General features: G+C 40.2%; 1 protein-coding gene across 4 annotated transcripts in view; it reads left to right on the top strand.

Annotated features, from left to right (window-relative positions):
• FAM135B (family with sequence similarity 135 member B) overlaps window positions 1–25,974 on the top strand; it is a 1,878,784-nt gene that overhangs the window by 1,330,985 nt on the left and 521,825 nt on the right. For all 4 annotated transcript variants that reach the window (XM_069621672.1, XM_069621675.1, XM_069621673.1 and 1 more), the window contains one exon: window positions 376–549. In XM_069621672.1, the coding sequence (XP_069477773.1) occupies window positions 376–549 (174 nt within the window). The remainder of the gene's footprint in view (window positions 1–375; window positions 550–25,974) is intronic.

The raw sequence follows: 25,974 nt of genomic DNA, 5'->3' as shown, positions 1-25,974 counted from the left end.
TTGCAGGGCTTGGATGAGTGGGTTGATACATCCCACATTAGAAATATATTTTAAAAATTAGCTTGAACTTATCTTACCATTAATTGTCATGCTTGTATTGTCCAACAGCAGAGTCACTTAAGAGAATAGCAGACTATGTCCCACCTCTGGTTTGCAACATTGGCTTTCTCATATAGCTTTATTTTATGGACTATTTTCCAACTTGATAGGAGTTGTAAGATTCTCTTCCCTCAAAATGCAAAACATGGTACCCATTGACGCACTTGGGGCTTTGACCTCCTGGGTCGAGATATATCTGTCAGTTTGCACAAAGACAAACAAAAAACAAACTTCGCAACCACTATCTTCACTGACAATGGTTTACCTTTCTTTCAGGCTCAAAGATGTCCCTGCAATGCCCTTGATAAGCACTCGCACGTTAGGTCTTCACTTTCACCCGAGGAGAGGCCTGCACCACCATGTTCCTGTCATGTTTGACTATTTTCATCTGTCCGTCATCTCTGTCACTGTACATGCTTCGCTGGTTGCGCTGCACCAGCCTCTGACCAGGTAAGGAACCTTTTTTTTGATCGTCAACATTACTTCTGTGACTTATGTAGTAAGCACTGCACGGTCTACCCTTTACTGTACTAAAATACATGTATGTTTTTCTTATGATGTGTGCATGATCAGGCATATTGAAAAAGTATGTATTTTCAAGGAGTCAAAAATCCCAGAAAAAAGTTAAAAAGCCATAAATAAAGGGTCATTGTTCTCCTATGCAATATCTCAAAAAGAAATCTGGGTCTTCAACAAATATATAAAACAATGCTATGGGATCCTTCAGTGTGGCTTGAGAGCAGAGATGGTATGAGTGCTGTGTCCGGTAGGTTATTGTTCATGCATATTGCAGTATGAATGGATGCAACAGACAAAGGTCTGCATTACGAGTAAGGAGGTGTGTTAAAGTAAAGTTGCTGCAATTATTTAACCTCCCCGTTACTGAAACATTACATCTTTGGAGGTAAAGTGGACAATCTATCTGGGGGAAGATTGTACACTTTATATCTCTCTAGAGTTACTGTGCAGAATACCACTTGCATTGAATCCACCAAAAATCCCCAGTGATTTCTAGGGATTTCAAAATTGATCATTAACATTGCCATATCATCGCTTGTAATCCTGTGGTAATGCAACGGAGCAAGTGATTGGAACTTTAAATGTAATCAGGGCAATAAACAATGTTGGTGGTAACATGGTGGTTTTATTGCCAATTTACTGCCAAACATGAAATGAGGCCCACACTCTTTATGCTACTTATCCACAGGTTTTATTCAATATGTCTAGGGATAATAGTCTGGTATCTGTGCTGCAGACTGATTGGAATTGGGGTAGAGGTGGGTAAAACTAAAATTATTAAAGGAAAGTATCCTGCACAAATCCAAGGAGGGAAAGAAGTGAGTGGGACAGAAGAACAGTGGAAAGCAGAGTTGACAGCACATCTAATGCCTGAAGAGCTCTTGGTGCTTATAGGGTAATGTGGAAGGATAGTGTGAAGTGTAATGTAGTCATATTTGACCTAAAACTTCAAGTTGTCGAATGGAAAATCCTGAAAAGCCACTTTGTGCAGGTGAATTGATATAAGTAATTTAAAGTGTTACAATAAGTTTGTGTGGCCCTACCACAATTGTTCATTGTGGACCCAGTTTGAAAGGATCTTTGATTCTGTGTGCATTATCAAATGTACTATAATCCTGGAAATGGAAAGTGAATTCAAGTAAAAAAATAAAAATGTTGTGTCACAGAAGTCCATCTTTCTTAGCAAGCCTCCGTTGTTGAGTGCTAAGCATGGGTGGATGGTTTGTGCTAAACTCAAGAATTTAGAATTTCCACATCAAACTTTGTATGTTTTTCTTAATATTCTACATATTAGGTTATTCTGGGTTCAAATTCACATCTCTACAATGGCAAGTTAGTAGACTCTTTGGACAATCAATGTTTGGCATATGAAGAGGCCAGAGAAGCTCAGGAGTAAATAGAGAAGGGTACTGTAGCTCATGATATGCAGGTTAGAGCAGATATAAATCAATTTGCCAAAATTATTGAGCATTGCCAAATAACCTGTTCTCTCATATTGTTTCTACACATTAAGGTCTTCAAACATATTTTATATCACATTACCCTTCACAGAGGAGCAATTATAGTAGAAATACACCAATAATAGGACTTGAATATCGCTCTCACCATTATGTCTTTGCAACCTCTTATGTGGCCTCAGATAGTTGCCCCAACAGTGCTAAAAACTGTGCACACTTTACACTTGGTGGGGGGCATTTTAGACTTTCTGCAGCTAATTGAACAATGTATCAAGCTGCCCACAACGGCAGCTTGATAAACCAGACATACGACTGATCTTGCACACTACACTACATTGTTGGCATCTGTTTAGAGAATCGTTATCAAACATCTGGTCTGCAGTGGACCCACTGATTTATCATGGGAACACCATAGTATAATGCAATCCAGACTGTAGTAGAAGTCTGTGCTGCAGCCTCTTACTTGTTTCCACTCTAAAAGAATCCAGCCTTAGTGTCTACTGAACTATTGTCAAGAGTTGTAGAGAACGAGTGAAGATTGTCTGATAAACGTATTTGCACTGATGGACTTCTGCACTGGGTTGCTGATCTCTGACATTTGGTTCTCTGTTCTTTCTGGGCATTCTCTTTATATCATCCACATAAATGGATAGCATGCCTCATGTCTGGCAATGTGCAGAGTATTCACCTGCATTCCTCTTCTCCCGGTTTTACCTTACTGCAAAAATGGAGACGTGGGGTTTTGTAAAGAGTTTCTGGAAGGCCCAAATAATATTCTCCTTGAACAGATTATTATGTCCAAGCCTACAGTGCTTGCACATTGAGGAAGTATTAAATCATTCTTGGGCTAATCAGATGAAATATTGTTGTGGCTGAGATTACATTTTACAGTGCCTGCCTATCCCTGACAGGCATGCCATCTACAAGCTGAAGTAGCCCCACACCATGATGAGTTTGAAGTCAATTACATTGATGGAGATGTATTTTGATCCTTCTTCCACTTCTTGCCCCCTCCATGTGGCAGGCAGTACTTCATTGGCCCAAGACTGCTCCTCCTTGGCCAAAAACATGAGAGGAACCTCTGACAAGACTTACCTTGTTTTTTTTCATGAGAGTGATATTCAACATGGAAGATTATACAGGAAGCATAAAGAACACTCAAAACCGCAAAATGGGATGATACGGCGATCAGGAAACAAACAATATACATTATACACAACTAGCAAACTCCTTATCAATGACCCTTGCCTCTTGGAAGAGACCCAACACCACTCCAATTCACCTTCTGAGCAATCAATAGATGAATTATGCCTGTCCACTCCTAACTTGATAACCTAACAAAACCCTCAAAGAAAGCAGGACATAATCTATGCCTTTTAAAGGCCCTCAAACTTATTTTAAAATAGCTCAGGGCACCTGGTTGTGGCACATCTCGATAAATCACATTATGCAACTCTAATGCCTGCCTTGCGTTAACGGTACCCAGGGAAAATAAATTTACTAACACAATAATAAAACAGGCACTATAAACCTTCCTCAGAGATCTGCAAAAGACAAGGGAAGCATACTAGCAAATTAAAATGTTTCTCTTCTCAACTAGTATGCACTAGGACTAATCTACCACAAACCGAAAGGAGTAGAAAATCACACGTGGGTCTTTCTTAACTTGAAAGATTCTAAATTAATCTCTTGCTATTTGAGGAGTGATGTTCTAGTTCCTTGAAGTTATCTGTGCCTAAATACATCATTAGACCGTTTTTTTCAAGAACATTGTACTTTGATGCTGAGATTTTGAAATATAGAATCTTGCCATTTGTAATCATATAATTAGTGGTATATATCATATTAATAATGATAATTATAATAGGATTGAAAGATGGCACAATTCCATATCTGAAAAGAAAGACAGCATAATAGTAGCATCACCTTGACAAAGTCTTTCTACAGATGTATCATAGTTACTATGATTGTTGTTATTAATAACGATACTACCAATCATACTAGTATTAATCATACTAAGTATAACTATATCAATAACATGTTCTATATAGCTCTTTGTTTCAGACTTCTCCAACTTCTAATTGATGTAATCACGCATAACTATTCCCCCATTTTTATTGGTTCTTTCTGATGGATAAAAGGCTATGTCGGTCCAAATTAGTAGTTTGTAAGTAGTCTGTATTTAACACATCTACAGTCAGCGATGGCGATCCTTGTGTGCAAACCTCAGTGTTATTATTATTACGTGACTTTTAGATTTTCCAAATCATTAGCTTCTAATGGTTATCCATCTGCTTCATCAACCCCAGCGAACGGATCAACACAAGTTCAAAGTAATGCTGGTTATTGTTTTTATATGGGCATAATTAGTTCACTGAAAAATGCCACGCTGTGTTAGCTATGAAAATAAATTGAGTGGCAATCTAACGGATGTTCTGTGGGCTTATTATCATAATGCAGGAAGCATTACAGGCCATCCTAATTAAATACCAAGCTGTTTATTGTTCGTGTGTACAGGCTGAAAATACTCATCAGGGATGATTTCAATAATGAAGAGAATAAGTAAGATATGAATATACCAGAAACATGACGTGCAGACTGAAAGTCAATGAAAACAGTGAATGCATGTATAGTCACTTCTATTTTAAATATATGTTTATGTTTGCAAACTTAATTGCTTCTAAGAAGTCATGAACATTTACGTTCCTGAAGGCAGTGCACTCCATCCTTTAGGACCATGGTGTGCTATATATGTGTATTGTGTAGAGCACACACATTCCTTTTGTCTGTTTGACTTTCTCAGGAATTACAAGGTAACCACGGGATGTCCCAACAAGATGATTTGTTAAAACGGTGTGTCATACCTACTCACCAGAACATTAAAAAAAATAATCATGGGATATACTTCCAGTGTTTGGAACTGCCCGTGCTTTGACTACAGTCGGAAAGGCAATGCCTGTGTCATGTTCTATACTTTCTGTATTTGTGCTCCATGAAATGGGTTGAATAATGGGAGAGAGTTCTGCATGTACATGCTGGGCTCCAAAATGTATTATCTGCTGTTGGTAATAATAAAAGCATGCTATACTTTAAATACTACTTGTTTTCAAAATAACACATATTTGTTGCTTACAAGCTCATTGGATATTTACCACATAGGGTACACAGTAAGTACTGCATAGGGTAAATAAAGTCTGGGATGGGAGGGTAGTTCTGGGTGTAAAGCCCTTTGTATAAGGTGCATGCAATGAATGGGGAGGCAGAATAACTCTGACACCAAATAATCGAACCAACTCAGGATGATGGCAAAGGTGCTGTTTAATGAACTATTATCTAAAACTGGGAGTTTGAAGGGACATCAACAGTCCTTCGATCGAGCTCTCACCTATTTCATATAAAAGCAGCCCTATATATGAAAAATATGTTAGACGTGACGTCATACTATATGGCAAATAAGAAAAACCTATGAGGGGTTGTGATAAGTTCAAGAGGAACATATAAATATACATTCTATAAGGGGTGGGATTGTGATTGGATGTCTACTGTCAGGTGGACAACTTATGCCTACCTCTAAAACATGTAATCTTCAACATTATTAAGTGCACAGTATATCATTGGCTCTCAAGCAATAAGGCCCTTCATTGTACGGCCCTCTATATTTGGTTGGCACGCTTGTGCCATGTCTGGAACATTCGGTTCACTTAGCAGGTGACCCAGGTGCCAGGAGGTGGACTTGACTTTATCTCCACACCCAATTAGCCCATCATCTCTCATCATCCATGCCTTTTGCCATGAAGATTGTCTTTGAACTTTGCCTTGCAAAGAAGTCTTGTCTCTTGGAATATAAGGGATTGAAGGCACAAACTATCATTTTTTCTAGTACTCCACAATCAACTCTATTTCCATCGTTGCTCCACGTGACAGAAGACCATGATTTGGTCCATTTTGGTCCATTTTGCAGCATTTAAATGAACAAAACTTGGCACGCTTGGTGTTCTTTCTTTGCACCTTAACAAGGTATAATTCAGCTTCTCATGTTCAATGCCTTCAAGAATAGATAATCGGCCTTGGCTGCCTCAGCCTTGGTACCAGGCTGACAGCCTCGCTATTCGTGTCCACAATCTCAGCTCATTCTTTGCAGCAACACAGTTCTCGGCCTTTCCTCTCCATTGGTCCAGGCCTACTAAATACATGACACTGATGCCCAGTTTGTATATAATTACACCTTTGCCTGCAGTCTATTCACTAAATATAGCCAGCCTCTATGAATACATAGTCTACTTGCATTACAGCATCTGTAGCGTTATTGACCGGCTTGCATTTTCTGCAGTGCGTCACACCCATGCAATCTTCTTCTTGAATATGAAAGTTCACTCGATTCTTAACATTGTCATCAGTTTCTATAAGCTCCATGCGTTCTCTTCAGCCAGTATTCTCAAGGCATCACACTCGTCTTTCATGCCGTCACCAGCTCTTCTTTCGCTCTTTTTCATATTCTTTCAGGTAGTTCTGCCCTCAGATTGTCGTCTCTTCGTGAATACATTTGGTAGGGCTTTCTCAGTGGGTACCTAGTTTCAAATATGTGCCGTGGTATGGCACAACTGCTGGTGTCAAGCATGGCACAATCTCAGGCTTCCAACATGCAGGAGCTAGGGGGGCGGGACTTCCTGCAGAGGCATTCACCTGCTCATCTACAGTTAACGGGAAATACAATCATCTTGGGAAAAATACAGCACCGATTAGCACTGGTTTAAAACCCAGTTTCCTGCTTAAATAGGGCAATGTTGTATAAAAAATATATCTCCATGCATTTTGTTATTGGTATTTTGGTTTCTTTTTGATAAAGAAAAATGATTTTCCACACAGTTTTCTTTTTTGGATTTCTCAGTGTTTGGTGCACTTATGTTGTATTTATTTCTGTCTCATAGAGTTGTTTAGGTGAGGTCAGCATGTTCTCTGAAAGACACAGGAGACCCCACACTCTAGGTAAGGGTAAGAAACCCAGATGATACAATTTGTGGATAGATATCAAGGGATTTTATTAAACCTGATATAATTTAGATATATGACTCAAATCATGATTTTAATCTGCACTTAATGGCACAAATTTACATCGCAGGAAAAAAAGAACACATCCATGTAATCCAATATATTCATACAAAACTCCAGGGGATACAAAATATGTAAAATCTATAAAAAACCATGACATATAATTCATCAATGAAATTTTACATAGAAAGAATGTGAAGTCATTATGCTGGGCCATAATAGATGATAAACATGACCAGACAGTTGAGATGGGTCATAAGAGTCTTCAACCTCAATCTCATCTCAGGTTTCTCTACCGTTATCAACGCAATACACTATTATAGTGACGTCTTCTTCAGGAGATACTCAAATTTACATTCTAAAGAAAAACAGGAGACATAAACTCATAAGTCCCCTCTGTTTAGATGACGACATGGTAGGTTAGGTTAAAAACCAAATATACAATCAAAAATCAATATATGAACGTGGGTAACAGCCTGCTGCTGCTGCTGGTACTGCTACCTAGAGTAATTATCTCTAAGGTAGACCGTGAGTGTCAAACAGGTAAAGTGCAACCATCATGAATTGGTGTCCAAGGGTTCAGCGGAATCAGGTCATGGGTAGAATACACACCACCAATTGTTTGATGGATCAGTGTGGGGTACTGGGTTGGCTACTCAATGGCCATTTAAATACTTTACCTGTTTGACACTCACTGTCTTCCTTAGAGATAATTACTCTAGGTAGCAGTACCAGCAGCAACAGGCTGTTGCCCACGTTCATATAGATAGAGTGCATAACTATATGCAGCTTGTCTGTGGAAGAGAAACCACAAACTGCCTGCTTTGTCTTACTAACACATTATTTTCCAAAAATAATATCCAAGATATAGACAAACGCATATGAATACCTAATCCAGAAAAAAAAGACTCAATTAATTCACAATGTGGAAACACAAATTGACATTGCTCTATTTAACTTTCCTGAAACTACCAATTTACATTATTGAATGATGTCTAATGGAACGAACTTTATCCTGACATCAAAGGTGAAGCGCGTCTCAGAATAATGTTTGAAACGGAACAAATTACACAGTTTTCTCTGAAATCTTAACATGAATTGGTATCTGAGATATATGTTACTCTAATATAATTCACCAATCCTTCGACTGATTTAAATCTAGAATGTTGGACACTGTCTGTGACAAACCATTGGTTCTTAGCTTGGTCATAGATACTATTTAGTATCTTTTCTGATGTTGGATTGGCTGCAAATATTTCTAAAAGCCTGGCTTTCTAAAGGTTTGTGTTTCTTTTTGGATACCTGGGACAGCAGTGCCTGACTATCTTATTACTTACAAGGGTCATGGTCGCCCTCACAGCACCCCACTTCCATGTTTCATGAAGGAATAGCTTCCAATTAATGTATTGGCTATGACAAATACCAATTAAATGACATATCTTTCCAGAGTTTCATCTGAGATGTTGGAAACCTCCAGATGTCTAAAGTTGCTGATGCTTTGATCACAAAGTGCATACTGTTTGCACTGCAGTCCCACTTCCAGTAATATATCTTTTAGGGCCTTGCAAAATATTGGCTATGACCAGTCGCGGCCAGCCGGCTCCATTTCGTTCCATTCAGCGGAGACGCTGATACGCGGAAACGCTTTTATATAAACCCTTGAGTGCAATTGCAAGTGACAGTGGAGCGCATGTTAAATTATTCTCTCATTTACCCTAATCAGGTTCACACTGAACACACCTAACTCACAGCCTCAGTTGAAGGGCAAGTGCCCGAAACACGTGTCAGGCTACCTCAGTGACAATTAAATTCACTATACCACTTTGGACTAAATTTGTGTTTATGCGCAGTGTGTTTGCAAAACAATTGTTTACTTGGTTCCTTACTTGGCGTTAGATTTGGCAAATCGCGCCTCCTGCATCCACCTGCAGCTTTACTCACTCCAACCAAATATATTAGATCCTTGCGCTGAACCTCAAACCCCCCCTCTTGCCACTCAATTTGGACATAGTTCACACTGCAACAATTAGGATTGTCACACTAAATGGAACCCCAAACATGGAGCCCCGCCTTCCTAAGGCCCGCATAATAAGGCTTTCTGCCTGTCTCTGCCCTGTCTACGGCCGCAACAGAGCCGCGAGGAGACTCCTGCATCCTTACCGCCTCAGCTCGGGTAAGCAATACATGCTTCATAACCCTTTAACTTGTTCTCACTGTATATGTCAGCATCCTCCAACTGACATATGTTCTTACCCTACAGCAGTAGCCAGTCACCCAGGGACTACCACTCAAGCCCTCCTACAGACAATCCAGTCCCGAACGACAGCCTGTAAGCTGACAAATAAATGTGACACAAGTCCCTTTGCAAGTTTCATCGTTAACAAGCCTTGTGTTACTTGTAATAAGAGTCAGCTATCCACCTGTCCAATACTTAATTTGCCTTTGTTGATGTAGCTTGCATTTTGAGCATGAGCTGCAAAAGTTGACCCAGCCTACATTATTTACAACGCATATCAAGGCTGCTCTTTGCTGTCCCTGCCTGCAGGCTCAGCAATACAAATAGTAGCTACCTATGTATATGTTATCTCTGTACTGGGCATTGTTGCACAAACCTGTATTTTCAGCTAGTACTACAAAAGTCGAAACAGCCTATGTGTATTTCCCTTGTCAATGCTAGCCGCTGCTTCTGAACTGCTAGTCATAGCCATAACGATAAAAGCGTTGATGCCTATGGTCATATTATTCTTGTCTTGCGCATTGTTGCACCAACCCGCAATCTTAGCTAGTACTACAAAAGTCAAAACAGCCTATGTCTATTTCCCTTATCAATGCTAGCCACTGCTGTCTGAACTGCCAGTCATAGCCATAGCTATAAAAAGCGTAGTTGCCTATGCTCATATTACTTTTGTACTGCACATTGTTGTTCCAACCTGCATTTTCAACCAAAGTCACTAAATCCGAAGTAACCTATGCATATGTCTCCTACCAGTGTTGACTATTGTTGATCCCTTGTTGAACTATAACAAAAATTTCTATCACAAAATGCCCACTTCAGTTCACAACCTTCGCGCTCTCACCACACTTTGGGCCTCATTACGACCCAGGCGGTAAGTTACCGCCTGGGCCGTGACTTTACCACCATGGCGTAAACTACGTTTACGCCATGGTGGTTGGCGGACTTACCGCCCCATTCCGAGGTTGGCGGGGGCGGTAAGTCCCCAATCCCCATTTACCCTTCCCCATTCCCATTTTTGCCCCATAGGGCATAATGGGAGTGGGGAAGGCGTTAATTACGCCACCGTAAATTACGGTGGCATAATTAACTCCATGGTCCCTTAGCGCCATGGATTTTAACACCTGCTAAAAGCAGGTGTTAAAAGCGCCATGGCGCTAAGGGACCTCGTAATTGGCGGTAAGGGGTCGGCGCAGCTAACGCTGGCGTAAACCCCTTACCGCCAGGGTCGTAATGAGGCCCTTTATTTACTTAACTTCCTAGTGTACTTTGATAGGCTCCCCCTCCTTGAAGTGCAAGCCCCTCTAAGGCTGACTAGAATGCTTCTGTTGGACAACCCAGCCACTCAACACTGAGCTCACTTCCAAGCAATCCCTGTATTACAAGCTCAAGGAACTCCAAACTCTGCGCCTGACTAACCAAACTCTTCGAACCCTCACCAGATCTTTTCCCGTGGCAAACAAGAAAACTAACCTCCCTATTAGACAGAATACTACCAGTGCTATCCCTACCACCAGGCCATGCCCTCATGCCACTACTAAACACTACACTGCCCAAAAACTTAAGAAAGCAGTCTCTAACACCACCCCCTCCCATGTCACAGCCTCTACCACGGTCCACCCTCTCAAAGGAACTCTAATCAACACGAGGTCACTGGTTGCTCATGCTACAGACATTTCTGACCTTATCATAGCAGATAACTTGGACTTTCTCGTCATCACCGAGTCATGGTTGCACAAACAGGCAGGACCTTTGCTCTCGTTAGCAGTCCCTGACGGCTATAAAATGCTCAGACAGGACAGAGATAAAGCGTGAGGTGGAGGCATCGCCATATCTCCAAATCCAGCCTCTCTATGAGACTCGCTCCTACCCAAACTATCCAATCCTGTGAAATCCTGACAGCCAAACTCCCATTAGTCAATTCCCAGACCCTTACTATCCACTTAATCTATAGACCACCTGGCCCAATCGGAACATTTGAGGAGGATATTTACTCTATACTTTCCAATAATCTTAAAACTTGCTCTCAACTACTACTATTAGGCGACTTCAACCTGGGCTTCACTGACCCCCTAGACAAATATGCTACAGCCACTGTCAACATCCTGTCTGAACTTGGCTTATCTAAAAAAAAAAGGAACCCACTCACAACAAAGGGAGAACCCTACACCCTCCAAAACAAAATAGCCTTAAAAAAACCCTCCCTAAATTTGGTATCTCACCCTGCCCATCTCATAAAGGATGCCCCAAGAGATATTGCCCCTTTTATTTACAAAATGATCAATGCCTCATTTGCATACAGCACTATCCCAGCCAACATTAAACAATCTTGGGTTATCCCACTGCTAAAAAAACAAATCCTTGATCCACTCATTCCGACAAACTACCGTCCTATCACAACAGTTCCCTTCTTGTTAAAAATACTCGATAAGGTTGCTTACCTTCAAATCAAAAAATACTTGGAACTCCACAAACTATTAGGATCACGACAATCTGGCTTCTGCCCCCAACATGGAACGGAGACCGCCCTAATCAACTTGAAGACCCAAATCGACGAGCTAAGAGACAAAGGGAAATCTACCCTCCTTCTACTGCTTGACCTCTCGGCTGCATTCGACCTCGTGGATCACAAGGTCTTATGCAGCTACCTAGACTCAGCCGCCCACTTCTCCAAAGAAGATATATCTTGGATTGAGTCTTTCGTGAGTGACCGGACTATGAGGGTGCCCCTACATTATACAACATATTCACCAAGCCCCTTTCCGATGATCTGGACCATCTTGGTATCAGCTACACCAACTATGCAGATGATACTCATATTCTCCTCCCACTTTCATGGGATTATGTTAAGGATTTGACTTTGGTGAATAGGGTATACTTCATCATCCAGGCATGGATGGCGACCCTTGGTCTATGCCTGAATGATGTCAAAATGGAGCAAATAATCCTCGGTACCCACCCCAACCTCAAGAAACTTGGCCAGGATTACTCCACCTTCCTAATCAATGGTAACTTCATAGAAGTGGCCAAGGAGGTAAAGACCCTTGGTTTCTACCTCGATTCTACTCTCTCCTTCAACAAACAAGTGAATTTCATGGCTTCTGCCACTGCCTACACTTGTAATCTTATCAGAACCAGCAAACCCTTTCTCTCTAATGACAACTGTATAATCCTGGCCAGAGCACTCATACTTTCTAGGCTACATTACTGTAACACCCTTTACATCGGTGCCAACAAATAGATTATTCAAAGGACTCAAATCCTCCAAAACAATGCCCTAAGAGCTGCACTCGGGGTGATATCTGTGATTAGGCGCAAAAATAACTGGCTTTCTACCCACAACAAACTCCAGCTAAAAACTGCATCCATTACCCATAAAGCTCTTAACAATGCTGCCCTCCAGTTACCTCAAAGATAGATGCCACAGGAGAACATCCATCAGACCCATGAGACTAACCAACACCAACGGTCTCACCATCCCTAGATTTAAACTCTCAAAGGTTAGTGGCTGCAGCTTCCCTGTCAAAGCGGCCCAACTCTGGAAATCCCTACCACCCCCATCAGAGAAGATCAACCCTTTCCGAATTTTAGACGTAGCTACATCAACTAGCTTAAGTCTACACATCTCTAAAGCACGCTTGTGAGTGATTTCACTCGTGTACTGTATTTGTATATGTTCTGTATTGTATTTATGGACTTATTTTCGCCTTGTACCTGCATCATTTCCTGCATATATTGTAACCTTGTCCTAAGCCTTGCATAATCATGTAACTGCTGTGCACTGATACCCCTGGGTCTGGTGTGCATTATAAATTAATAAACAAAACAAAACAATCAACTAAAGAAAGAGGAACTGAAAAGTTGCCCAGCTGATTCTGCTTACTCAACTTTATGGAGAAATATTGCATCTGACAAAGCAACTGAATAAGTGCCACTTATGTAATAAACAGCATCTAACACAATACATGGAGACTACCACAATGTAAAGCGAAAGGCACCAGCATAATGCATTGCATATTCAAAACATTGTTTACCAGAAACAGCACCTTACGAATGACACAAATGTTGGCAAATGTCATGAACATTTGGAACTAAATACTAAATCCATGACCAGAAGTGTTGAACGCATTAATAAAGTAACATTGTCTGCAAACAATTAAAATGGTCCCTAGTCATATTGGATGAATGCCCTCAAATTTAATAAAAAAAATGTACCATTAATGTGTCATTTTATTGGCAAAGATGTTGATAAATGTTCAAAATGAAGCCCCACAGAGTACTATGTTTATATTTTAGTATATCATGTAATTGCAAAATGATACTTAATTAGAACCTACTGAGCAGAATAAAATGAATCACTTGACAGAAAAGGACCAAATGGAGAGGGGGGATCTCATACCCGAGTCTACCCTTATATGTTCACACATTAAAGAACTCAGATTAGCCAATTCTAAAAAAGTGTTCCAAAAATGTATTATTTTTCTTTTTTTAGATTCAATTCGCCCTCTTGTGAGGTACTTGAGATTCCTTTAAAAACTGCTTCAAAGATGAAAAAAATTATTTTTATTAAATTTCTCTGTCCACAGGGTATTAAAAAGAAATACATGTAACCGTATTCCTATTGGATATCTATGCTCATTTATCTCAGAAAGTAGTATCCTGTTATTTGTATGTTTTCAAATAGTTTTCTTCAAGAGTTCAAATCTCCCATATTTTACTTCTGTTCTGGTCTTTATTACAATTTGTAGAATGCAGTTCAGAAATCTTGATGATTCCTATCTGTTTTTAGGGGAGTCAAGGATCAGGAAGTCCGGCGATTCTTAATTATCTCTTCGTCTAGGACTCATCCTGCTATGGAAGCCACAAAAAAGCCTACCGGTTTCAGTGGCAAGAGCGCCACATTCATCAGGGCTGGGCGGACACTTCTGAGTTGGCGTGTCTATGTATCGGTAACTGGTTGGATGGTACCGGGAAATCCCACCTGTAGATGGGAGGGGGAGGGGGAGAAGAGGGGGGGAAGAGACAAGACAACACTATTATAGTCTTGCATCTGCATCACAGTGGTGTGTTTTCAAGTAGCAGAATGTCTCTAGGTCTTACCTAGTTGTAGAGATCCCCACTTGTATCCATGTGGATGGGAAGATTATGTGCTGAACTTCCCAGGGAGGCATGAGAAACTGGTCATGCTTTTGAGTCTGGAATAGAAGAATAATATTTCGACTTAGACCAGAGGAGGCGAACACCAAAAACATGTGTATAGAATACACGTAATTCCTATTATGTAGAAAAGTGCTCAACTAAAAGATTCATAAAACAATGACCCCCGGCAAAATTAAAACAGAGAGTGCCCCAAACAGGTGCTAGAGCCATCGTGCGCATAGTTGTCTAATACTATGAGGAAGCTGTAAACACTCCTACATTGACCCTCTCAAATGCCCCTAAAGTGTAATGTATCTTTTGTGCATACCTTTCTCCGTCCTACGAGGTGAAAAAAGGGGGAAGCGGTTAATGCTCGTACACCAGTACGAGTCCAAAGCCAACAAACATGTGTGGCGTTCGGCTACAGAATAAGCTGAGAACCGAGGACTAAGCACCCAATGGTATGAAGTGGTGCATATCAATCGCGCTTACCTTCTCTGTGATTCTGTGATGTATGCAAAATAGACAGATGTGTGTGTTGACAAAGGAATTACAGCAATCCATATTTTGGTAATGTTGCATGTTGTTGTGATTAATTATAACCTAGAACCTATAAGAACATATCAATTTGAAATGTAAAAGTGAAGCAGTGTCCACCTTTGTTCATGTTACAATATTAAAATGTATAACAATATGAACATTCACTGAGAATTGGGAATGCATATTCTTTATGAATGTCTGACTATAAGGCAAGCCAATGGAAACAGTTGACTAATCAAATAGTGTGCAATACGTGTGGGGAAAAAAGCAGTAACACACTGGAATAAAGACTCTGACTTTGGAATTAAAAGCTGACCAGAAGACACATATTTGTTCAAGTGGATGGATTGATCAGCGAGACTACCTGAAGAGTTAAAATTCCATGTGGGCTGTTAAAGAGACAATTCCTGATATAGGCAGAGAAGGGTAATCTGTGGAGGTTATAACTTCAGGGAAGCACATCAAAAAGGACCTTGCTAACTGGGAGATTTCCAGTCTGAGAGGGTGGTCCATACTGACACCAAAAACTGAAATGATAATTCCCCAAATGATATCATATATCCTAGAATCATTTTTTCTGAGTCCCAGAAGGGAGTGTTCAGAAAAGAGTTCTACTAAAATACATTATTTGTATAATGGCACATTACAAGTGCATTCTCAATGCAATGAGATATAATTTGAGTCTAACCCAAAATATATTTTTAAGCTGTGTCATACAGATAGCAATTATGTGCAGCCTGCATGCAACACTTTGTAAATATGACTACATTTTATACAAATAGTTTTCACAGACATAGTTAATGTTCAGCTGTGATTCCAAGATGTCTGCACAATAGCCTAATGAAGATTTACTTGGTATTTTTTTATCTGTGAAGGGTATAGATATAAACTGAATTCAGGAATGAGAGCAAGCTTTATTGTGTCAGTTCTTCCCACATAAACAATGAAGTCAATGTAAATCCCATGCAGCCCCTCAATCCTCAATGTTGAATTAACATAGAAAGGAAAGAGATCCTCAACACAGTAGGACACAATCTGTGAAATAAAAAGGGAGGGGCCCTAATACTTGTATCAGAATATCCTACAATGGTTATCCTAGGGTAGATGGTTGATCCAACATTCTGTGTATTTTGAATTAATAACTATGCATCCATAACCCAATACTTGAAGAATGTCTGATGCAACCCACTGTAAACATACTTTGAAATTGCACACACATACTAGCAAGCCAGAACACCATATTTACATGCGACATATTATGTATACACCAGTTCTTTAAAGCCAGCACATGTTGGTATTACTTGGGGAAGCAAACCTATTTCAATAATTTGTTATGCAACTTATGAGTAATTTAGAATTTTCTTTGAAGTCAAGCAAGTTTTGATATATTCACTAGCACTCAGCTACAATGAGTAGAATGTATATTGCTATTAATAATCAAACATATAGATATGTAATAACGTAAATGGATGCATTTGTGTGAGAAATGGAAATAGCAAAATGTATGCAGGCAGGCTATTTTCGTTTGTGTAAACAAGCTGCATTTGATTGTGTAATATTATGGAGACTTCACCTGCATACAACTTGGGGTTCACCTTTGCATAGATTTTACTTTATTAAAACAAAATATTAATTTTGACATTGGCCTGTTTCTTCTCTATGGTATTGTGAGGTGGGATTGTATGTCAGGTGTGCCCCCTTAGAGAAAACAAAAAAACAAAGTATGGAGTTGATATCTGCACAGGATGAAAAAACATGGCACAATGACGTCACTGGTAAATAAGCGGATTCCACCACCATGGCTTTTTTTCCCTAAAACATTTCCCAAGGAAACATAACCATGATTACTGTGGCACTACCTTGTTTTCCAACAAGAAAAGTTTAGAGAGAAAAGCGGTGAATACTGCAGTAATGTCTCAATACTCGAAAATTAAAAAAGGCTTCCCCATCTCCACTGCCACCCCTTTTATCGCATTACACCCAATCTATCGTGTGACACAAATCATTTTTATTGTGTTTTGTAATTTCCCTGCGAAAATCCAACAGGATTCAATATTGACTCTCTAGCTCTCCACATGGCGCCCAACTAAACATGTGGTGCTCTTTTAGCCTCACCGTGTGTACCGTGATGTGAAACCTCAACCTTTCCTTCTCGAAATACAAGTTTGGGCTCTTTTTTGTTTTGACTTCCCATGGGATTACTTCAGGAATCACTTGTAGTGAGGAGTACAAAAAAAGGTGACTTTTCATTTCTTAAACTCTCAGTTCTGCCGGGCATTATGGACGTTGCATACCGTTTTTTGCACCAGAGGAAACCCCTTCTCCATCACATTTCAAAAAACAACTAATTGATGGATACCACTCACAATGCCAGATGAGGTACTGCACTGTGTCCCCTCTAGCCTTATGAGTCTAGCCCTGTGGTGCTGCAATAGAAGTTGGTGGACCGCAAAACTGGACCTGGGAGTCACTATCAAGGTGTCCCACTGCCTCATCTGTCAATGTCACTCATAAATGATGTTGTCAAGGGGGTGTTCATCCCCTGTCCATACAGCACCACCATCCTTAAAAAGGATCAATCTATGTGAGGGGGGCATGCATTAGATGTTAATATTACAGCTGTCCATCATCTAATGAAGTTGCACCACTGGGATATAGAATTGCATTATTAACAACAGACAACACAGATGGCGACACAGAGCCTAGTGTATGTGGGATGCGAGATTGAGTGGCCTCTCAGCCACCTTTGCCAGCTTCATGCTGATTGCAGAGTTTCCATGACACTGTAGGCCCTGCACACACAGGAATCCACCAAGACCATGCCAGATGACTCCAGACTCTTGGATAGGATACTGGAGAGCATGGAGTGGCAAGAGGCATTTGTCTAGATTCATGGTTAGGAGTTCATTGTCAGCCATGACCTGAAACACCATTGCAAAGGCTTTTGTTCAGTGAGGACCTGAGATGGAGGTCTGAGAATGCTGTGGGACTAATTTCTCCATGTCCCTAGCATCATGACAAGGAGAGCTGAGCTGCACTGCTGAATGTGGAAGAGTCAACACAAGGAAACGTATCGACATTCAGTCTAGGCAAGGTAGGAGTAGGATGATTCAGTAGGACAATGGGCTTAGTTTGGAGGTTTGGTATTGGGAGTTGTATTTATGATTGGTAGAGAGATTGTAGGATTTGCTGTCGGGAGGATCACATATGGTGTAAGGCTGTATATAGGGCACTGCATTGATTATTCTGGCTGTGTTCATTTCTATTATCATATTTCATATAAATGTGAAAAAGGGTTTGTGTTAATGTGTTTATCATGGCAATTGTGAGGGGTGCCATGTATGCCCCAACATTGCCTTCATCCACACTGTCAGGTAGTGTGTTCTCTTGTGATTGACATATAATGCATACCCGTTATGGCATGCAGTAGACTTTGATGATTTTTCTCATCTTTTATGTACTAAACATTACTGTCCCCACCAATAGTTGAAGACATTCTGACACAAGCCTAATTGTATTGGTGGTCCTGTTGCTTTTGGGGGACTTGGGTAGGTGTCATTCGCCAATGCAGAAGTGGGTCTCGAATTACATGTTTGGATTATGGGAGATATTTGGTCAAGGGGAGAGTATATGTATGTTGGTACACTTGTCTCATATCATGCAATGCTTAATGTTTGCACAGTGGCCCCCAATGGAAACCCAGTGTACATTTTACATGGCTGACCAGTGGAAACATAAGAAGGATGGATGTTTGTGTCAGCGGATGACTCCATGACACCAGGTATCATTTAACTAGAGATTTACTCCAGTCCATTCCAGCCAATTATTGTGACTGATGTTTCCCAACTGTACAACACCACAAACATTTAAATGGATGAAGGAAAGCATTGGACAGGGGCATTGAATTACTTGTAATTAATCGAGTACCCATCCAGGTGGTGCCACTTGCTCGGACATGTCTGGGGGTAAAAATTCGTCAGTGAAGGCAAATACAACTCTGGTGTACACAGGGGAAAGGGGAGTATATGAGCATGGGGTACATGCGTGATGGAAAATGAGTTACCTAGGATCGATGTCACTCAGGTAAGTGCATCTCCATGAACATTGGAAAGGTGATTTTGTGATGGTGAGGTTGCATCAGTAGTCTTTTTCTCATTGAGGGTCTGCTGCATAGTTAATCTAGGCCCAAACCCCTGCGTTAGGAAGGAAGTTAACAACATATTTGAATAGGACAAGGACAAATTATAGTTACAGAGGCCTGCTATTTGATAAACTCCAGACTTTTTGGCATTGATTGTCTCCTGGGAAGTTGGTAACAAAATGTTTTCCTGTGCATGTCACAAGTCTGTTTGATTGCCTGTGAGTGCTGTCTTGCTGTGGGCTATTCTTGTTTCTGATTCATTTTTCATTGTTGACGTTACTTGCCGGTATACTTGGTGAATGCGATTGTCCTAGAAAATTGGTCGGCATAGCTGCTCCCACCCACTGGACCTGGAACTATTATAAGAAACGATTTTCCGCGCCCTAGCATGCGCACCCGAGCTGAGTGCACATGAGTGCTGTCTAGCTGTCTTGTGGGATAGCGGAGTAGTGCTTAAGCGGTCACATTTTCTGGCTTTGTTTATTACCCTTTAAATTCACAGATAAAGGAAGTAAGCTGACGGGTGAGCAATACTCCCTTGGAATTTTGTTGAAGTAAGACACTATACAGTGACGTGTCAGGTGATTGCAGGAGTGGGAATTACACCGCAATACGCTTTACTTTTGAAGAGACTGGGCATGCTATCTATTTTCAGTCCTCTCGGTTTGCAAGGTTGTGAACGAGAGTACCAATGATAAGTTCTGGTCCTCGCTGCATGTAAATTGCATGAGGATTCTTTTTCCTTGTGTGGCTGTTTTTTATTATTCGCTGTAGATTGAAGTTCATAAGAAGGTTTTTTCTTCCTTTTCTCTTTTTTTGTTTACTTTTTCTTTTTGCTTGTCTTGTTTTTCTTTTGTATTTTCATATTGCATCGAAAGAAGCATTATAATTTGATAAGTATTAATAATACCCCACTTGATAAGATGGTAGTGCATAATATTAGTACTGAGAGGATGAATACTTTTTTACATAATTTTTCCACCCCATGATCAATCCAACACGTAGTCAGTCTGTGCAATCTATTTCCGACTCTGTGTTGGGGGATATTAGTAATGACTATAATGAATAACTGGATATACCTGGACCTATTTTAAGGGACATGGAATTACGTGCCAATATCTAAATGAGGGTTGTATGTTTTATTTTGGAGGAAGAAATACTGGCGTTACAAGCTCCTTCGCCTGAAATCCTTTTTATTAACGAGTAATCTCAAAGTTATTAATAAGAGGGAGGAGGTTGGGAATTAAAATATGGGAGTTGAAAATTAAGTGTGAGTCTTGAGTTGTACTTCACACTGTACACTTGTGATGAAAAATAAGTGTGATAATTATGTTTACATACATATTGCCAAAAGTGGCATGACGGTGAAGAAGACAAAAAAATATGAAGGGACAAGCCTTACATAATAACAGAGGGTCCAGAAAGTTTTGTAGAAATATTCGGAACTCTTTCGTAACAGAAACTCTTATGCAATTGGCTGAGGTTCGTTTGATGCCAAAAGTGATTATCATAAATGAAACATCAAGACAGACTAAATTAAATACTACAATGGTGGTGCGAATGAAGGTAACAATACAAATGGTGATGGAAGATCAATCAGGTCTGATTTATTGATTATTGACATTGAAGAGAATGATATTTCAATGAAAATATGTATGGATGTTAAAGGTAAAACACTATGCATGAACAATCAGACAAAAAAGAATGGCCTGAGACAGTGGTTCTGTACTACACTTAGAGAGGAGGATGGCAAATACAAAGATAAGGTGATAGAAGAGGTACTGACGTTTCTTGAAGTAGATATTGGGTGTGATTTTGGTAGATCTAGCTTAGACAATAGCAATGGAGAAGTTAGTGGCGATATCACTGATACGATATACATCACTCAATTGTGCTTAACCAGGTAGCCTCATGTGGAACTGGAAGGATAGTGAATACTTGGAATGATGCTGTGAATATCAACATGTTGATAAGGTCAATCTCTCCAATCTATTGGGGAGTAAGGGTTTCTTGTGTTTAAATTCTGAGTCTGTGTCAATAGTTTTTAATCAGTCATCCAAAATTAGAAGAATGTACCACTGAACAGGGCTGAAATATCACTACTGTCTATAATACTGAAGCTATCAGCTATCTCCTTGAACGACTTAAAGTTCCCAAAGTTTGTACATCTGTTTGATCGTCAAGTATTGGGAAAATGTGTAGTACATTTTTATCCCAGTTGGTTAAGAACATTGGGACCCATTACAATGCCAGTGGACTCTAACACTGTTTCCATCGCTTAAGATCCTGATGGCACATTACAAGTCCTGGTGGCCCGGGACATCAGACGGTGGAAAGTGACCCATAGAGCCCCATAGCACTCCAAGGAAATGGGGACATGGAAGCATCGGCACTGTTGCCAATGGTACCAGTGCTTCTATGAAAACTCTGCGGGTGGGTGCCATTATGGCTGGCAGGTCAGACCTGTAGTCATAGTTGTAGTGTTGCGGTCCAGAAAGGGTGCCGCACAGTGTTTCCAGCACCCTCTTTTCCAGACCGCCACACATTGGGCCTCATTACGAGTTTGTCAGTCTTGATACAATGGTACTGGTAAGCTTACTGGTACCGTTGTATCTGGACCAGCAAACTCCAAGATGTTCTCGTGGGTGCCTTTCATTCCACCAGGTCTGACCTGGTGGAATGAAAGGCACCCGCGAGCAAAGCTTGCCTGTAGCACAGCCATGGTAATGAACCACTCCGGTGCTACAGGCATACCCATTCCCATTAAGCCCTATAGGGCTCAATGGGAATGGGGATCACCCAATTCCAGCACCTGCAAAAGGGCCATTACCGGGTCCGGCAGGGCCAGAATCCCCCGGTAATTGCCGATTTGCGGGTGCCAGACTTTCTTGCAAGTTTGGAGGTAGCCTTGCCGGTTTTACTGGCAAGGCTACCTCCAACCTTGTAAAGGGGCCCATTGTCTTGAGTAGTCAGAAAGAATTTATGAAAAGAGTATTTGACTGTTATGAGGGGAATATAGTCGACAGTGCTGATGGATCTGTAAAAAACACATTTGAGGTATTGACTGACAAATGAATCATTAAGTGTACAGAGAATGATGAGGGAGCAGGTAAGTTACTAGGAGCTGGAACACACAAGTTGGGACTTGCGTGCATTCATATTCAAAAGTATTCCATCCTATTAAACATTATGTAAACAAAGTGAATACAAGATTTTATCCAGGAATACACAAGGACACAATGTTTTTCTGGACGTTGTTATGTGTGACGTTTTTTCAAAGTACAGCATTGTGTGTCTGCAAGAAATGTGGTTATGTCCCACTCCTATCTTAGATGGGTTTATAGTTATGGATACATGCGCTAAAAAGGGCCCAGGGGCGATCCGTAGGGGAGGATTATAAGAGCAGTAAAGAACATTCAGTGTCACACAGCTAAGAAATTATCAACATCATTGGAGGCTTTTTTACCAATGATTATCGAGGATTACACAACTAGGGCTCTTCGTTCTGTGCTGTTGATAAACTTGTACTACAATCAGTTTGGGTTAATTTTCAACAATGTTATTAACGGAATTGACAATTTACTGATAGACTGGGTATTGAAAGGTGATATCAGTTTATAATAGTTGTATGTGATTTTAAGAGTCTATGGACCTCAATACAAGGTTGGAGGTAGAACCGGCAAGGCTACCTTCAAATTTGCAAGAAAGTCTGGCACCTGCGAATGGGCAATTACCGGGGTATTCCGGCCCCACCGGACCCGGTAATTGCCCTTTCCGGTTGTCGGAATTGGGGGATCCCCATTCCCATTGAGCCTGTAGCACCGGCACGGATTATAACGGTGCCTGTGCTACAGTCATGCTGTGCTTGTGGGTGCCTTTCATTCTGCCAGATCACACCTGGCACAATGAAAGGCACCTGCGAGCAAAACTCGGAGTTTGCCGGTCTGGATACAACAGTAGCGGCAAGCTTACCGGTACCGTTGTATCCATATCGGCAAGCTTGTAATGTGGCCCTATGTCCTTTTGTTGACCTTGATGAAGTAGATTTAAATGAGGTGCCAGGAATGCTCCAAGATCTTTACAAGTTGAGACAGGGGGAAAAAGAAAGTGGTGGATATGCGTGCGCTCATTTTTTTTGCAAGGTGGGTCCTTTGCTAAGTCATATCCCCTACCTACCTGATTTGGTGTGATGTCAAAATCCAGTTTGGATTATATTTTTATGGCCAACATTGATGGGACTAATATTAAATATTTAAACAGGAAGGAGTATCACTCAATTTGAACTGTGTCTATCTCACTATCGTGGAGTCCTTTTTGGCTTCCACCCATTGGATTGATTTGATAACAATGTTACCAGCAATAGGGTTTCTCAGTTCAGTAGGAACAGTGACAAGGTTAACAATATGTTGGCAAAATGGTGGGAGAATATTGACAAAGATGCAAAGGATTTTGTGTGCTCTCTAGGCGAGTTCTCAAACTCACTTGCTATGTTAAAATCATAAATGCATACACCATTTCACAGGAAGAAGCCAAATTATATAGATGATAAGAACTACATGTCTCACCGTTAGGAAATGCGCACTTAGAGCAAAAAGAACACATCTCTGGGAAACTAGGTGTTGAAAAACAGTGATATTCACTCTCTCAGGAGTTTGTTAAATCATGATTCAGAAATCATTACTTTGTGAGTTACATCAACATGATTCAGGAATTCCTAGGTGATATAAGTAAAAGAAACTCAAAGTGCAGTTGGTGGAAATCGAATCTTACACAGGAGAATCAGAAAAATAATCAGTCCTCTAGTATTTCGGAAAATGCATGGGTGGAATATTTCTCTGCCAAACTTTAGGATTCAAAACGAAAAAGGGTGGATGGCAAAGTTATGAATTTGGATAGAGGGATCAACTGGGAATATAACTTTGAGAAAGATGAAATAAAGAGCATTATTGTTAATTAAAAAAAAAAAAAAAAAGCTTGTGGGCCTGATTGATAAATGGACAGTCTATTGAAAAATAATTTAAAACTCTGATCTGAGATCCTATTTCAAATATGTATTCACTATTCACCAGTGTCTTGGCGGCAAGCAATCATCATTCATATTTTTAGAAACGATGGAAGTGATAACCCTCTTAGTTACAGACCTATTCTGTTGATCGATGTCTCCTTTAACAGTTTAGCAAATATAGTGTTAAAGAATGTTGCTAAGTGGGTACACTCGGCTGGGATACTTTGCCCTCTGCAGATGGGCTATAGAAAAGGTTGCTTTACATCTCCTAGGGGTTTTAACCTGTTGTTCTGTTTCGCTCAAGTTAGTCATGATATATGCAGAACATTATATGTTGCTGTTTTAGATCTTTCCTCAGCATTTGTCAAGGTTGACCGTACCATGCTGCTATGGGGAAAGTTATCTGAATGGGGTAATCAGCATGGTCTGTTAAAGATGTTACAACTCTTTTTTCCCGGATAAAACTGTAAGAGTCAGATTGAACATTGAGGGTGACCTCTCAAGAAGTATCTTTGTCAACAAAGGAATATGTCAGGGATGTGTTTTAGCACCTACACTTTGTAATCTATATATAGATATATATATCCCCGTAAATGTGGTCTTTTAAGTACAAATTGTATTGTGTATGCCAATGATTTGCTTATTTCAGATTTTACACCTGTAGGTCTTCCACACTCTTTAAATGGTGTAGCTTCATATCTAAGATGAATCAAATGAATTGCAAATCTGTCTAACAAATCCAATAGGAAGAGTTATGCTTGGTAAACTAACAACATAAGAGTTGAGGAGGTTGATGCATTTTGCTACCTGGTCTTTCTGCTAAAATAAAATCACAGGAAATAAAGATAACTAGATTAGATGTTAAATTGAGAGCTTGCACCTCAATGTTGAAGTTTGTGAGGAGTTCATTATGTGCTTACTCGCTAATTACTTTGATTAGGTTTTACAGAATGAAGGTCTCTCAATAGCACTGTATGGAATTGCACTACTTTCATTTACAAACAGGAAACCATTGGACAGATTAGAGGGTCACATTCGGAAGGAAGTGTTGAGTCTACCTAAATTGATGCCTATTCGTGTGATTCAACTTGAATTGGGACTGCAGTCCTGGTGGTCCCAATAAATCATGGAATTTTGCATTTATTTTAATTTATTTGTGTTGATTCAGAACAAACCTTTACAAAATGTAAAATATGTATGATGATAGACATTTCAAATGTTCACATTTTTCAAATGTTTAAATGTCATCTTGTAAACTACACGCAGTTACCTTTTACATTTTAAAAATATATTCCCAGAGATTTCCTTTTAAATTCAAATGATAATAAAAACCTTAAAATTCTTAAAGTTCATATCGCAAATAAACAAAAGGTTTCTCAACAAGGGTGTGAGCGAACACTTATTAAAGTTATCATTAAGTTCTCTCTTTCAGTCTGTAGTTATGAAACAATATCGTCTTAATCAGACACACTGAGATCACTTGCCAGACAGAAAACAAAGCCATGTGCGCAGATTCAAAGTCAGTGTTCAAACAACACCAGAATTCATTGTTTTTGATCGCATCATAGCTTCCTACAAACTCCCCCAGCCTAGTCATATAAGTGGGTTCCCATCTGGGATACAATGTCAACACAAGTCTGGGTGTTTCCTTGTGCTCTTTTAACCCACAGATATAGCAGATTCTCTGGTCAGTCAATAGTTTGGCTTGTGCTCGCTGCAGTGCGAGCAATGGCAACTGGTTTGTCTGTAGTTTCAGAATGAACATTCCAACTGCCAGACTGGGGTACTTCAA

This window comes from Ambystoma mexicanum, chromosome 5q (genome assembly GCF_040938575.1).
Source record: "Ambystoma mexicanum isolate Mex_15411 chromosome 5q, UKY_AmexF1_1, whole genome shotgun sequence".
Taxonomy (NCBI): Eukaryota; Metazoa; Chordata; class Amphibia; order Caudata; family Ambystomatidae; genus Ambystoma; species Ambystoma mexicanum.
Note: the sequence above shows the minus strand (reverse complement) of the source record. Positions and strands in the feature narration are given on the sequence as shown.